The 16,493-nt window shown below is 36.1% G+C and overlaps 1 protein-coding gene across 1 annotated transcript in view; it reads right to left on the bottom strand.

Annotated features, from left to right (window-relative positions):
- Positions 1–16,493, bottom strand: part of VWA3B (von Willebrand factor A domain containing 3B) — a 236,023-nt gene that overhangs the window by 203,750 nt on the left and 15,780 nt on the right. Inside the window, 2 exon segments of the mRNA XM_005575037.5 lie at positions 199–449; positions 4,382–4,476. Coding sequence (XP_005575094.3) covers positions 199–449; positions 4,382–4,476 — 346 coding nt within the window.

Below are 16,493 nucleotides of genomic sequence, written 5' to 3'. Positions count from 1 at the left end.
CACCCTGTGCAAAGAAGATAAAAGTTCCTAAGATTTATTCACTGTGGGATTGCTGCTGAAATTACATCTTCCAGGAAAGTGTAAGATAATGCCTCTTCCCTCACGAGAGAGAACTGTGTCAGCTGTGCTGCTTAATTCCAAATACGTACAAATTCCTATGAAGTTTCACTAAAATACTCCCTTCCTATGGGAACTCACCGTATGATATTGAACTTGGTTATGTGAGCCACCTGCTCCTGGAGAACCATTGTTAGAGCCTCTCGGCACAGATCAAGCTCCCGCTCCCGAATGCAGCCAAAATCCAGCACTATGGTGATGCACTGTTCCAGGATGACACCAAAAATCTGCCGGCTTTTGCTGGTGAGCCAGTCCATTCGCTGTTTGTAGCTCTCCACAGCTTGTGTTAAATGTTCCACAAACTAATAAATCAGTTCTGACTTAGCTGTCAGCTTAATGAAAATAAAAGACAAAAACAATAAAACAACATGAAAATAAGTCATTTGAACCACAGTGCTGCCACTGAGAACTGTGCACTGATAACAATGTTGTCAATGATCCTCCAAACACTACAGAATCCAGGAGAAAATGTTCCAGTCTTTCAACTGAAAAACCCTTGGATTCTCCACAGAAGAAAAGATGATGTGATCTATTCAAAATACAGCAGTCCTTAAAAGAAATCTTACCAGATTATGTTTTATCTTTACAGTTACAGATTAGAGTATTAGCTTTTAAATCCTGATTACCTTTATCAGAAAAAGCCCAGGACCCTCTTAAGAAATTAGGTAGAAGACTGAGGCAGGAGAAGGGCGTGAACCCGGGAGGCGGGGCTTGCAGTGAGCCAAGATTGCACCACTGCACTCCAGCCTGGGAGACAGCAAGACTCCGTCTCAAAAAAAAAAAAAAAAAAAAAAGAAAGGAAGAAAGAAATTAGGTAGAAGAAAAGACCAACAAAGGCAGATGGAAAGTAATATCTCACTAAAATGTTTTCCTAAATATAACATCTCGAAAATGCTACTGAACATGCCAGCACACCTTCCTGGCTTCCTCTAAGGGATGCCATCCCAGCTACACATCCTTCTGCTCATGACGTTTGTCCTCACGCCCTCCTCTCTCGGGAGAAGCTGCCCTGCACCTGGACCACCTGATCACTCACTGCTGCTACCAACAGCCCTTGGGCTGCCCCCAAATGGTGACACGGACTTGCAGGAAGTTTCTTGTATGTGCAAATAAACCATCCTTCACATAGATCAGACACACTGTGCAAGGCCTTTCAGGAGGTAGAGAGGCAATAGAAGACATAGAAAAGGAACAAGAAAAAAATGTACCCTATTCTGTGACAAAGCACTTTTATTTTATTTTATTTTATTTATTTTATTTTATTTTTGCAGTTGCAAGATTTAATAGAGTGAAAACAGACCTCCTATATGAAGGGAGGGGATCCAAAGAGGTGAGCCGCTGCCGGCTGGAATGCCTGGGTTTATATCCCGATCATTGTCCCTCCCGCTGTGCTCTCAGGCAACGGATGATTGGCTACGTCTTTACCTCCTGTTTTTGTCTAATTAGCATTTTAGTGAGCGCTCTTGACCATCTGATTGGCCAGGTGTGAGCTAAGTTGCAAGCCCCATGTTTAAAGGTAGAAGTGGTCACCTTCCCAGCGAGGCTTAGGGATTCTTACTCGGAGCACATTTTAAAAGAAGAAACAGTACTTTATCTTGGAAAATGTGCTTTCAGACCACATCACCTCCTTCCACATTTTTGTGCCTTGGCTCAGGCTCCTTCCTTCCCTGTCCCATGTGTCTCTCAAGCTCATTCCTCAAGCTCCAGCATCACTTCTTGGAGGCTTCTCCTGGCCCCTTAAGACAGAATTACCAACTCCTTCACCAGCATCCACAGCTGCTGCTACAACACAGAAGCCAGGGCGGGCACAGCACAGGGAATGTGGGGGTGGGTTTTGAAGGTAAAGGGAGAGATGTTTTTAAGGGTTTGGCATTGATTTTAATGTGGTTCAGATAAAAAATACACTTAGCACATCAAACTCAAGATTCCACACACAATATTGCTTAGGACCAGGCTTAGTTTAAAAAGTAATTTAAGCTGGACCGGGCATGGTGGCTCATGCCTGTAAATCCCAGGACTCTGGGAGGCCAAGGTGGGCAAATCACCTGAGGTCAGGAGTTCGAGACCAGCCTGGCCAAAATGGTGAAACCCCATCTCTACTACAAATACAAAAATTAGCTGGATACGGTGGTGCACACCTGTAGCTACTTGGGAGGCCGAGGCTGGAGAATCGCTTGAACCTGGAAGACAGAGTAAGCTGAGATGGCACCACTGCCCTCCAGCCTGGGCGACAGAGCAAAACTCCATCTCAAAAAAAAAAAAAAAAAAAGTAATTTAAGCTTTGGAAAAAGTAAATAGTGGGTACATCTTCAAGCTGAAGGCAACCTACCATTCCCATCATGGAGGTTTCTCCAAGGGCTGAATGACCTGCCTGTCCCTCTTACAGTTTCCCTCCAGGCTCTCTGCTGTTTCCTGGGCAGCCCCAACACCCCTTCAGGGTATTTTCACCCGCGGCCCCCTGCTGCCCCACCAGAGCATTGCCAGCGGCCCCTGATGGAAGGCTTCTGCCAGCTGCCTGGTAGCACATTGGCTGCCCCAGCACAGCCAGTGCTCGACCTCAAGGGGCCAGAGGACAAAGCCACAGCCCAGTCCTAGGCCCCAGGGTGACAGCACGCAGCCCAGGAATGCTGAGCTGAGCCTTGGCCCTCTGAAAACATCCAGAAACAAAGCCAATCAACTATACCCAACTCACACCATAGTCAAACCCTCAAGGGAAATAAACAACATAAAAACAAAAAGGCCCATCCAAAGGATGGCAACTTAAAAGGATGAAGACACATCAGCCTTCACAGGTGAGAAAGAACCAGTGCAAGAATTCGGGAAACTCTCAGTCTAGAGTGTCCTCTTATCTCCAAGCAATTGTACTAGCTCTTCAGCAGTGGTTCTTAACCGGATTGAAATGGCTGAAATGACACTGAATTCAGGATCTGGATGTCAAGAAAGCTCATAAAGATACAGGAGAAGGTGGAAACCCAATCCAAGGAAAACAGTAAAATGATCCAAGAACTGGATGACATCGCCATATTAAGAAAGAACCAAACTGAACTTTTGGAACTGAACAATTCACTACAGAAATATCATAATACCATTAAAATCATTAACAACAAAATAGACCGAGCTGGGGAAAGAACTTCAAAGTTGAAGAACCACTCCTTTGAATCAATGTAGGCAGACAAAAGTAAAGAAAAGGGGCCAGGCATGGTGCCTTACACCTGTAATCTGAGGCATGAGGTCGAGGCCAAGGCAGGTGGGAGGCCCAGGCAGGCGGATTGCTTGAGCTTAGGAGTTCAAGACCAACCTGGGCAACATGGCGAGACCCTGTCTGCAAAAAATACAAAAATCAGCTGGGTGCGGTGGCACACGCCTGTGGCCCCAACTACTTGGGGGCTTGAGGTGGGAGGATTGCTTGGACCTCGGAGGTCAAGGCTGCAGTGAGCCATGATCACACCACTGCACTCCAGCCTCGGTGACAGAACAAGAACGTGTCTCAAAAGAAAAAAAGAATTTTAAAAAATGAAGGAAACCTCTGAGACATGAGAGATTATGTAAAGAGACCAAACTTTTTCAGGCATTCCTGAAAGAGAAGGAGGGTAAACAACTGGAAGACATATTCGAGGATAGGGTCTACAAAAATTTTCTCAAAAAAAAAAAAAGTACCAAAAAAAAGTAATTTAAGTTTTCTAAATATTAGGAAACAGTAGTCCAGGTGGTACATGGATGTACATGGACATGAACAAATACCCATAAATGGACGTGATGGGACATGTGTCTCCAACAGACTTTGAGCTCCATGTGGTTGGCCAGGGTCTGCACAGGGCCTGACATGTAGGAGACATGAGACTCAGGTGCTGAACTGCTGTGAGTAAAGGACTCTGGTCAGAGGTGGTGCTCATTCTCCTATCTGCAAATGCTGCCCCTATTCCTAATGCTTCTCTCAGATAATGGCAGTTGGCTCTTGGCTTTCAGATCATCTCTGTCATATTGTTTTTTCCCTTTATTTTCAAAGCAAAACAAAGTGGTAATGTGCAAAGGTTTTTATCTCTCATCAAGAGCTTTCTGCACTAATTTCTAATGGATCAAAAACTTCCTTCCTCGGCCATGACTTTTATCACCCTACCAATGCCAAAAGAAAACCCCCGGCCTAATAAGGGCTTGGCTCAGCTGCATCACTGCCAAGTAGCACAAGTCTCTCTCCACCCCGCACTCCTCGATGTGATGTCAGCACCATGTCACAGGACTGTGCACTGAGGGAACTCTGACTTACATTGTATACTCTGCCATCTTCTGCTCTGTAGAACTGTGGAAACAGACCATCAGCATACCGAGAAGCCACAAGTCTCCCCAGAGACGCCACATAATCTGCATTTTTATAAAGAAAAACAATCAAAACAGTAGTACATGAGTGAACCTTCTTATTTTTATTTTGAAATGTTTTTCTCTGACACCATTCAAATTATATCTTGTGCTATCAATAATCTGTGATGCTTTCTATTCTGTTCTAAATCATGAAGTATTTCTAGGTGCTGTGATAAACATAACTGTCTATGGCATTGTAATCTTTTTATTATTATTATACTTTAAGTTCTAGGGTACATGTGCACAACGTGCAGGTTTGTTACATATGTATACATGTGCCATGTTGGTGTGCTGCACCCATTAACTCGTCATTTACATTATGTATATCTCCTAATGCTAACCCTCCCCGAGCCCCCCACCCCCCGACAGGCCCTGGTGTGTGATGTTCCCCATCCTGTGTCCAAGTGTTCTCACTGTTCAATTCCCACCTATGAGTGAGAACAGCATTTTAATCTTTTAATGCATGAATAAACAGGAAGAATAGGATTTGTGTCCTAGCGTCCTTGTACTTTGGTCCAGAATAATTATAGCAGAGGTTTAAAAAAAAAAAAAAAAAGCAACATAGAAATTATTTTAATTCCTGAAAGTTATTCATGACTTGGACTTAGTTTTCAGGGTTTTTAAAATTTCACTTAGATATTTCCTACTGTACTCTCAACTGGAGGGTCAGAATTAAATCACTGAAATAAAGCCAGCCAGTAATAGATTCAGAATTGCCATACAGAATGTCAGAACTACAAGATTTTCTTCTCATCAGATCATATGCTCAGCTGTTCAAATATCTGTTGCATAAACCCTTATTGGGTGCCTACCATGTACTAGGCATGTTTACAGGATGGGAATACAATTGTTACCTACTACATAGTCCTACTCCTTCATGGAACTCTCAGAAGGCTACGGAGAGGCTTCAAAGACTGACTAGGATTTGGCAGGACAGAAGATGAGGTAAGACTTCACAGAGATGTTTTTAATCTGATGATTATTTTATTGTAATTTTAATTATTGTTTTTAAGTCCCAAAGGTGGGAGACAGAATGGTGGTACTTGTGGTGCCGGTACTTCCTTCCCTCTGCCTTACTAGGAAGGCAGGATAACAGCCTCCTCTGGAAATCTAAAAAGACCAAGGCTGAATTTTATAGACAACCTGGCCAGGCTTGCTCCCCAATCACAAGGGCTGATTTCAAGTCTTGAAGTGCAACCTTCACAATAGTAAGGAGTAAAGAGTAAAGAATAGACACTTGAATTCCATCAGCAATAATCTCACTCAATAGACCTCTCAAGCTCTAAAATTTGTGTTTCCAAGATTCACTTTCTTAGCTGACATTGATGAAGTGAGTAAATATCACTAGCATTCTCTGTTTACCTAAGACATTTATCTGGAGGTGGGATAGGAAGCTGTTTTTTGAGGCTTGAAGGAAATAAGTCTATGGAAGGCTTCATAAGCTGTATTGGGAATTAAATGCAAGGCATTGTGAGTTCTGCATCCAATAACAGTGGAGTAGATTGTATTGGCTAACCTTCACACAGAAAAATATTATAAATTCTGGACAAAATATAAAAGGAGCTATTTGTAGGCATTAGAGAGCAATCTAGAACATGCAGAAACTGGAATCACAATCATCCTGAAAAGGAGGACATTTTTGAGGTGAGATTTGTATATATTTAGTAGGAAAGAGAGAGAGTTTGGAGTTTGAGTCCAGCCAACTTAACTGCCTACTAGAATGAAAATCAGCTCTCCATCTATCAACTGATAAATGGATAAGAAAATCATGGTACATCCATACAATGGAATACATACGGCTGCAAAAAGGAATAAAGTATTGGTGCTGGTTACAACGTGGATGAACCTTAAAAACATTAAGCTAAGTAAAAGAAACCAGTCACAAAAGACCACATTTTATAAATTCCATCTAAATGAAATGCTCAGAACAAGCAAATCTATAGAGACAATTTAGGGGTAGGAAAGTGTAGAGCTAAGAAGTACAGAGTTTCTTTTTGAGGTGATAAAAACATTCTAAATAGTTGCGCATATCCGTGAATACACTAAAACCACTGAATTGTAGGTAGGTAAATTATAGCTCAATAAAGCTGTTATAAATAATATACACATATCAATTTTTGTACGAATAAAAATCAGTTCTCCTAGAAGAAGGATTATACAGTTGATCCTTGAATAACATAGTTTTGAACTGCACAGGTCTACTTATATGCAGATTTTTTTTCAACCAAATATGGATAAAAATACAGTATCAGTAGAATGTGAAACCCACTCATACAGAGGGCCAACTTTTCATATATTGTGAAGAGCCAACTGCAGGAACTGAGTATGCATGGATTTGGTATACACAGGGGGTCCTGGAACCAATCTTTTGCATATACCAAAGGAAAACTATACAACCCAAAGTCCCTACAACCATCCACATTGTCCAGCATAAAACAAAAAATAATCAGATATATAAAGAGAAAAATGTGACCAATAGTCAAAAGAAAAAGCAATCAATAAAACCTACCCTGAAATGGACCAGATGTTGAAATTACAAGAAAAAGGCCTCAATATATTTTAAGTATACTGTAAACATTATATATATATATATATATATAATATATATATTATATATTTATATATAATATATAATATATAATATATATATATATAATATATAATATATAATATATATATTATATATATATTATATATATATATTATATTATATATTATATAATATATATATTATATATTTATATATATATATTATATATATATATATATATATAAAAAATGTTGAAGGGAAAGAAAATTGTGATCCTAATAAGTGAACAAATGGGTATCTTAGTATAGAAATTGAAAAGAAGGAAAATTTTAGAACAAAAAGTACAGTATTTGTATGGGCTTCACAGCAGATTGGAGGTACCAGAATAAAGTGTTAGTAACCTAGAAAATCTGTCAAGAGAAATTACTCAATCTGATAAACAAAGAGAAAAAAAATATTGACAAAATGAACAAGAGTTTCAGTGACCTGTGGGACAATATCAAGATGCTTAGCAAACTATAATTTGAGTCTCAGAAGAAAAAGAGAGAACAGATAGGATGTAAAAATAGATTAGAAGAAATAATAGTTGAAAATTTCCAAGATTTGATTAAAAACAAACCTACAGATCCAAGAAGCTCGATAAATCCAATGCAATATATGTACAAAGAAAACCAAAAGAAGGCATATCCTACTACAAATAATAACACAATAGCTGAAAACCAAGAATAAAGAGGAAAAATCTTAAAAGCAGTCATAGAAAAAAAGATACATTATATACATCATATAGAGGGAAAATGTTATGGATTATGTCTGATTTCTCAGATGAAAAGGTGGAAATCAGAAAACAATGGCTTGACATGTTTAAAGGTCAGAAAAAAAAAATTCAACCAATAATTATAAAACCAGCAAAGTGTTCTTCAAGAATGAAGGTAATGACTTCAAACTATTCTACAAGGACACAGTAACCAACACAGCAAGGTACTGGTAAACACACACACACACACACACACACACGCACACACACACACACCCCCCCCAGACATACAGACCAATGGAACAGAATACAGAACCAAAAATAAAGCCACACAACTACAGTCATATGATCTTCAACAAAGCTGACAAAAATAAGCAATGAGGAAAGGACTCCCTACTCAATAAATAGCTCTAAAATAGCTGGCTAGCTATATGCAGAAGAATGAAACTGGACCCCTACCTTTCACTATATACAAAAATTAATTGAAGATGGATTAAAAATTTAAACCTAAGATCCTAATTTAATCCTAGAAGAAAATCTAAGAAATATTATTCTGGACGTAGGCCTTGGCAAATAATTTATAACTAAGTCCTCAACAGCAATTGCAACAAAAACAAAAATTGATAAGTAGGACTTAATTAAATTAAAGAGCTTCTGCTCAGCAAAAGAAACTATCAACAGAGTAAACAATTTATAGAGTCAGAGAAAATATTTGCAAATATTTATTGAAAATATGTGCAAACTATGCATCCAACAAAGAATATCCAGAATCTATAAGGAAGTTAAACTATTCAGCAAGCAAAAAAACAAATAACCCCATTCAAAAATGGGCAAGAAACATGAATAGACACTTCTCAAAAGAAGACACGTAAGTGGATAAGAAACAAGAAACAAGAAAAAATGCCCAACATTACTAATCATCAGAGAAATGCAAATCAAAACCACAATGAGATATCATTTCACACCAGTCACAATGGCTACTATTAAAAAGTCAAAAATTTACAGATGTTGGTGAGATTGTGGAGAAAAGGGAATGCTTACACACTGTTGGTGGGAATGTAAATTAGTACAACCTCTATGGAAAACAGGATGGAGACTTCTTTAAGAACTAAAATAGAACTACCCTTTGATCCCACTATGGGTTATCTACCCAATGGAAAAGAAATTATTTTATCAAAAAGACACCCACCTTATGTGTTTATTGTAGCACTATTTTTAAAATGTGGTCTATATATATATATATATATATATATTTCTATTTTATATATATATATATATATATATATATATATATACACACCACATGGTGTGTATAGACTGAAATACTACTCATCCATTTCAAAAGATAAAATCGTGTCTTTTACAACAACATATATGGAACTGGAGGCCATTATTTTTAATAAAATAACTCAGAAACAAAGTGAAAAACCACATCTTCTCACTTTTAAGTGGCATGTAAACACACAGACATGCAGAGAAAAATAGACACTGGAGAATCCAAAAGGTGGGGGAAGCAGGGGTTGTATTAGCCCGTTTTCACACTGTTGATAAAGACACACCAAATCCAAGCAATTTACAAAAGAAAGAGGTTTAATTTAATCCTTTCCACGTGGCTGGCGAGCCCTCACAATCATGGCGGAAGGCAAGGAAGAGCAAGTCACATCTTACATGGATGGCAGCACGCAAAGAGAGTTTGTGCAAAGGAACTCCTCTTCTTAAAACCATCAGATCTTGTGAGACTTATTCACTATTGCAAAAACAGCATGAGAAAGACCTGCCTCCATGATTCAATTACCTCCCACTGGGTGCCTCCCACAAACATGGGAATTGTGGGAGTTACAATTCAAGATGAGATCTGGGTAGACACACAGCTAGACTGTATCAAGGGTGAAGGATGAAATACTGCTTATTGGGTACAATGTGCACTATTTGGATGATGGATCCACTAAAAGCCCATAACACAACTGCACCTGTATACCTAAATCTAAAAATACAAATAAAATTTTAGAAATGTCCCAGTTTCAATAAAAAAATCATTCATCATTCAAAAACCCAGGGAGATTATAAAAAAGACAACTGACAATATCAACACCAAGATGAGAGATGTCATAGAATGACCTAACAAGGATTTTAAAGCAACAACCATAAAAATACTTAACAGCAATTACAAACATTCTTAAAATGAATGAAAACATAGGAAGTCTCAGTACAGAAATAGAAGATATCAGGAAGAATAAAATGGAAATATTAGAGCAAAAAATAGAGTAATCAAAATAAAAAACTCAATGGATGAACTCAACAGCAAAATAAAAAGGAAGAATGAGTAAGCTTGGAGAACAATAAAAATTAACCAATCTAGACAAGAGGGAGAAAATAGCCTGAAAAATCTGAACAGAGCCTTACAGATATGTAGGATTATTTTTTTAAAAGATCTAATGTTCATATTATTGGAATGCCAGAAGGAGAAAAGAAAGAGGATGGGGGAAAAAAAAGACACAAAGACATAAGCATTGAAAATTCTCCAAATTTGGCAAAAACAAAAAACATAAAGCAACAGATTCAAGAATCTGACTGAAATTCAAAGAGAATAAATGAAAATAAATTAACACCAAGGCACATCACACTCAAACATCTGAAAACAAAAGACAAACAAAAAAATATGTAAAGCACATTATCAATAGGGAAAAATCAATTCTAATGATAGTGGTTTTCTCATCAGAAACCATAGAGACCAGAAAGAACTGGCACAGTATTTTTTAAGTGCTAAAAGAAAAAAGAACTATCAACCCTAAATCTTATATCTGGTGAAATTCTTCTTCAGGAATAAAGTAGAAATAAAGACATTCTCAGACAAAGAAACTAAAGGAATTTGTGGCTAGCAGAGCTACTCTTAAAGAATAAAAGAACTTCTCTAAGCAGAAAGAAAATAACAAAAGAAGGAACCTTGGACGATCAGGAAAGAAGAACACAGTAAGCAAAACTATGGGCAAATAAAATGGACATTCCTTCTCCTTTTGAGTGTCACAAATGATGTTTGATTGTTGAATCAAAATTCTAGCACAGTCTAATGTAATTCTCAATGTAAGAAGATAAAATAATACATTTTATTATAAATGGGAAGGGCAAAGGGCTGTAAAGGGAAAAAAAGGTTTTTGCTCATCACTCAAACTGGTAAAATGTTGACATCAGTAGATTTTGATAATTTATGTATTCATAATGTAACACTTAGCATAATCACTAAAAAAGCCATATGAAGATATACAATAGAAAACATTATAGATAAATAAGAATAGAATACTAAAAAGTGTTTAAGTAACCCAAAAGCAGGCAGGAAAAAAAACAGACAAGCCAAAAACAGAGAAAAAGAAAACAACTAAAATGGTCAACAAACTCTAACATATCAATAATCACATTAATTGTAAATGGTCTAACAGACCAAGTAAAAGATAGAGATTGGCAAAGAGGATTTTTTAAAAAAGGACTCAACAATATATTGTCTACAAGAAATTTGCTTCAAATATAATTATATACATAAGTTAAAAGTAAAAGGATGGAAAAAGATAGGCCATACAAATATTAATAAAAAGAAAATAGGATTGGCTATATTAGAAAAATAAACTTCAGGCTGGGCACGGTGGCTCAAGCCTGTAATCCCAGCGCTTTGGGAGGCCGAGACGGGCGGATCACGAGGTCAGGAGATCGAGACCATCCTGGCTAACACAGTGAAACCCTGTCTCTACTAAAAAGTACAAAAAAACTAGCCGGGTGCGTTGGCGGGCGCCTGTAGTCCCAGCTACTCGGGAGGCTGAGGCAGGAGAATGGCGTAAACCCGGGAGGCAGAGCTTGCAGTGAGCTGAGATCCAGCCACTGCACTCCAGACTGGGCGACAGAGCGAGACTCTGTCTCAAAAAAAAAAAAAAAGAAAAAGAAAAAAAAGAAAAATAAACTTCATAGCAAAGAATGTTACTGGGGACAAAGCAGGACATTATATAATGATAAAGGTGTCAATCCACCACCAGAAAGACATAGCAATCCTAAATGTGTATGTATCACCCAATAGAACTGCAAAATATTTGTAGCAAAAAACAGAATAACTGAAAGAAGAAATAGACAAATCCACAATTATAGTTGGAAACTTCAATACTGCTTTCTCAACAATTGATAGAACAACAAGAAGAAAATCAGGAAGGATACTCAATACCATCAATGAACAGGATCTAACTGACATTTATAGAAAGCTCTATAAAACAACAGCAGAATACACATTCTTTTCAAGTATTCATGAAACATGTACAAAACAAAGCACATATTTGGCTATAAAACATCCTAAAAAATTCACAAGAACTCAAACCAAACAAGTATGTGCTCTGTCCAAGATGGAAACAAACTAGAAATCAAAAATAAATAAAAAGATAACAGGAAAATCTACAAATATTTAGAAACTAAACAATATGCATCTAAAAATTCCATAAGTCAAAGAGGACGTCTTGATAAAAATAAAAGACTTTAAGTGGAAATAATAATACAACATATAAAAATTTGTGAGACATTGCTAAAGCACTGACTAGAGGGAAATTTGCAGCACTAAATGCTTATGTAAGAAAACATAAAATCTCAAACCAATAATTGAAGCTTTCAACTGAAGAAACTAGAAAAAAGAAAAGCAAAATAAACTCAAACAAGCAAAAGGAAATAAATAATAAAGATCAAAGTAGAAATCAATGAAATTGAAAACAGAAAAACAATAGAGAAAATCAAACAAAAAAGCTGGTAATTTTTGAAGATCAATAAATTGACAACCTTCTAGCAAGATTGACAAAGATAAAAAGAGAGAAGGTATAAATTACAAATATCAAGAATAAAATAGGAAATACCACAAAAGACGCAGTAGACATCAAAAGAATAAAAAGGGAATACTACAAACAACTCCTCACAAATTAGACAACTTGGATGAAATCAATTAAATCCTTAGAAAACAAACTACCACAACTCATACAATATAAAAGAATTTGACTAGTCCAATATCTATTCAAGAAAATTAAATTCTTGACTTAAAACTTCTTCAAAAAGGAATCTCCAGGCCTGAATGAGTTCACTGGAGAATTTTACCAAACATTTAAAGAATAATTAATATTAATTCTACACTGTATCCTGTTATTTCAACAAAAAACAAAAAATAGTAATTCTACAAAACATCTTCTAGAGAATAGAAGAGGAAGGAATACGTCCCAACTCATTTTATGAAGCTAGCAAAACCAGACAAAACCATTATTTAAAAAAGAGAAAACCACAGACCAACATTCTTCAAGAATACAGATGCAAAAATTTGTAACACAATATTTGCAAATTGAATTCTGCAATGTATAATATAAAAAGACTTCTAAAACATGCTCTAGTTTATTCTGGGGATGCAAGGCTGGATTAAAAAAATTAATATAATCCATTAAAGTAACAGGCTAACAAAGAAATATCATAGGATGCTATCAATTGATGGAGAAAAAAATTGACAAAATTCACCCCCCATTAATAACAAAAATCCTCAGATTACTAGGAATATCAGGGATCTTCCACAATGTAATTTTTAAAAATCTATAGAAAACCTATAGTTAACATCATACTTAGTGGTGAATGACTGAAAGTTTTCAGTGCAAGAACATCCACTCTTACCGTTGCTATTCAACATAGTGCTGGAAGTTCTAGCCAGCGTAACAGAGCAAGAAAAGAAAACACAAGACAAATAGATCAGAAAGAAATAAGACTTTTCCTCTTTGCAGATGACATGATAGTCTACTTAGAAATCTTCTGGAATCTACAAAAAAAAAAAAAAAAAAAAGACACACACACACAAAAAAACCGTTAGAAGGAATAAGTGAGTTTGGCAAGATCACAAGATAGAAGGTTAACATGCAAAAGTCAGTCATATTTCTATATACTAGGAATGAACATGTGGAAACCAAAATTTAAAATACAATTCCATTTACAACTCCTAAAAAAATAAAATACTTAGGTATAAATCTAACAAAACATGTGCAGGACGCATATACTGAAAATTTTAAGACAGCTGAGGAAAGAAATTAAAAATACGTAAATAAATGGAAAGATATTTCATATTTGTGAACTGAAAGACTCAGCATTTTTGTCAGCATAGTAAAGATATCAATTCACCTTTAATTAATATACAGGTTTAATGCAACTCCTATCAATATCATAGCAATATTTTTGTAGACATGAACACAGTTATTCTAAAATTTATTTGGAAAGGCAAATGAACTAGAGTAGCTAAAACAATTTTGAAAAAAAATAAATAAAGTAGGAGACTCACCCTGCCCAATTTCAAGAAATTCTGTAGTTATAGTAATCTGTGTGATATTGACAGAGAAACACAGATGAATAGAACAAAATAGAGAACCTGGAAGTATAGGCACAACCAACTTTTAACAAAAATCCAAAAGCAATTCAAAGTAGGAAGGATAGTCACTTAAGTAAAATACGCTAGAGCAACTGAACATCCATAGTAAAAAAAAAAAAATGAACCGTTTGCTTTTGTGTGTGTGTGTGTGTGTGTTTTAAGAGATAGAGTCTCACTCTATCACCTAGGCTGGAGTGAAGTGCTGTGATCATAGCTCACTGCAGCCTCGATCCCCTGGGCTTAAGCAATCCTCCCACCTCAGCCTCCCAAAGTGCTGAGATTACAAAAAAAACATGAACCTTATACAGAAACTAATTCAAAATAGATCACAGCCTAAATGTAAAATTATGAAACATTTAGAAAAAAACATAGGAGGGAGTAACATAGGAAGATCTTTGTGGTGATAAACAGTTCTCTCTCGATTGTAGTGGTGGTTACAGAAATCTACATAAGTGATAAAATTATATAGACTTGCAGACACATTGTATAAGTGTCAAATTCCTCATTTTGATATTATACTATTATTTTACAAGATATGACCATTGGGAAAACTGGGTGAAAGGTACATGAGATTTTTACACTTTACAATTACTTCAGAATATAAACTATGGATGTACAAATGGATAAACGAATGAATGAATGAATGAGCAAATAAATAAATGTGAAGGTGAAATAAAGATAATTTCAGATAAACGAAAACTGAAAAAAGCTGTCACCAGTAGACCTCCACTATAAGAAATGCTTAAAAGAAATTATTCAGGAAATAACATCAGTTGAAACCTCAAATTCTACAAGAAGGAAGAATATTGTAAGCAGTAAACATGTGGATCTTAGCAGTGTATAGTTTTTCTTCTCAGTTTCTTTAAAAAACAGATGACTTTTAAAAGCAAAAATTATGACTCTGAATTGTGAGATTTATAACATATGTAGAAATAAACTAGATTAAAACAGTAACACCAAGGACAGGAGTGAGGAGTAAGGGGAGGTATAACTGTTGAAAACTTCTAACATTTTACATGAAGTCATATGAAATCTACTTTTAGTAGACTGTAACAAGTTAAGGATGTAACAAGGAAAGCAAATTAAATGAAAAATAAAGATTGCATTAAATGAAACACTAAAAAATATTCATTTAGCACCAAAGAAGGCCAAAAGGAGAAACACAGATGAAAGAAAAAGACTGGACAAATAGAAAGCAAATAGTAACATGGTAGACCTACATTTAAATATATCAATCATTACATTAAATGCATAGAATCAAACACTAGTTGCTATAGTTTGGACATTTGACCTCTAAACCTAGTGTTGAAATTTGATCCCCAATGTTGGACGTGAAGCCTAATGGGAAGTATTTGGATCATGGGGACAGATCCCTCATGAATGGCTTGGTGACATTCTCATGGGAATGAGTGAGTTCTCACTCTTAGTTCTCATGAGAACTGGTTGTTGAAAAAAGCCTGGTCCCTCTTCCGCTCTCTCTTCTGCCTCCTCTCTTGACATGTGATCTGCACACACCAGCTCTCCTTTGCCTTCTCTCACGAGTGGAAGCTTCCTGAGGCCCTCACCAGATGCAGATGCTAGTACTATGCTTCTTGTATACCTGAAGAACCATCAACCAAATAAACCTCTTTTCTTCAGAAATTATCCAACCTCAGGCATGCCTTTATAGCAACACAAATGGATAAAGACACTAACTGATTTAATTAATTGGTTGAATTAATTAAAAGACATATGCAACTGCCTTAAAAACACAAACTCCAACTGTATGCTGTCTATGAGAAGCTATCTTTAATATATAAACTAAAGATATTTATCATTAAAGATTATAAACACATACACCATGTAAAACTTAAGAACAAGAAAGCTATAGTGGCTATATTAATATCAAAGTAAACACCAAAACAATGACTAATTATCTGAGAGAAATATGACATATCAGAATTATTAAAATTTGTCAAGTCCTTAGAATAACATAACAATCCTAAATGTGTATGCATTTGGAACTTCAAAATACATAAACAAAACTTACAGAACTAAGGGAGAAATGAACAAATCCAGTAGACAAAAAAAGGACTAAATATATATAATTTTTCTCCCAAGACTTTCAACCATCTTGATCTAATTAACATTTATAAATACTACCTAACAACTGTGGAATGCACACTCTTTTCAAGTGCGCATGCAATGATTGCCAAGATAGATTCTGGCCATAAACAAATCTTAGTAAATTTCAAAAGATCAAAATCCTACAGACTATATTCTCTGACCTCAATGTAATTAAATTAGAAATCCAACAAAAACAAGTACTTTTAAAAGTCCTAAAATAA

The sequence above is a fragment of the Macaca fascicularis genome, chromosome 13 (genome assembly GCF_037993035.2).
Source record: "Macaca fascicularis isolate 582-1 chromosome 13, T2T-MFA8v1.1".
In the NCBI taxonomy this organism is placed as follows: Eukaryota; Metazoa; Chordata; class Mammalia; order Primates; family Cercopithecidae; genus Macaca; species Macaca fascicularis.
This window is presented reverse-complemented; position numbering and strand designations above follow the sequence as displayed.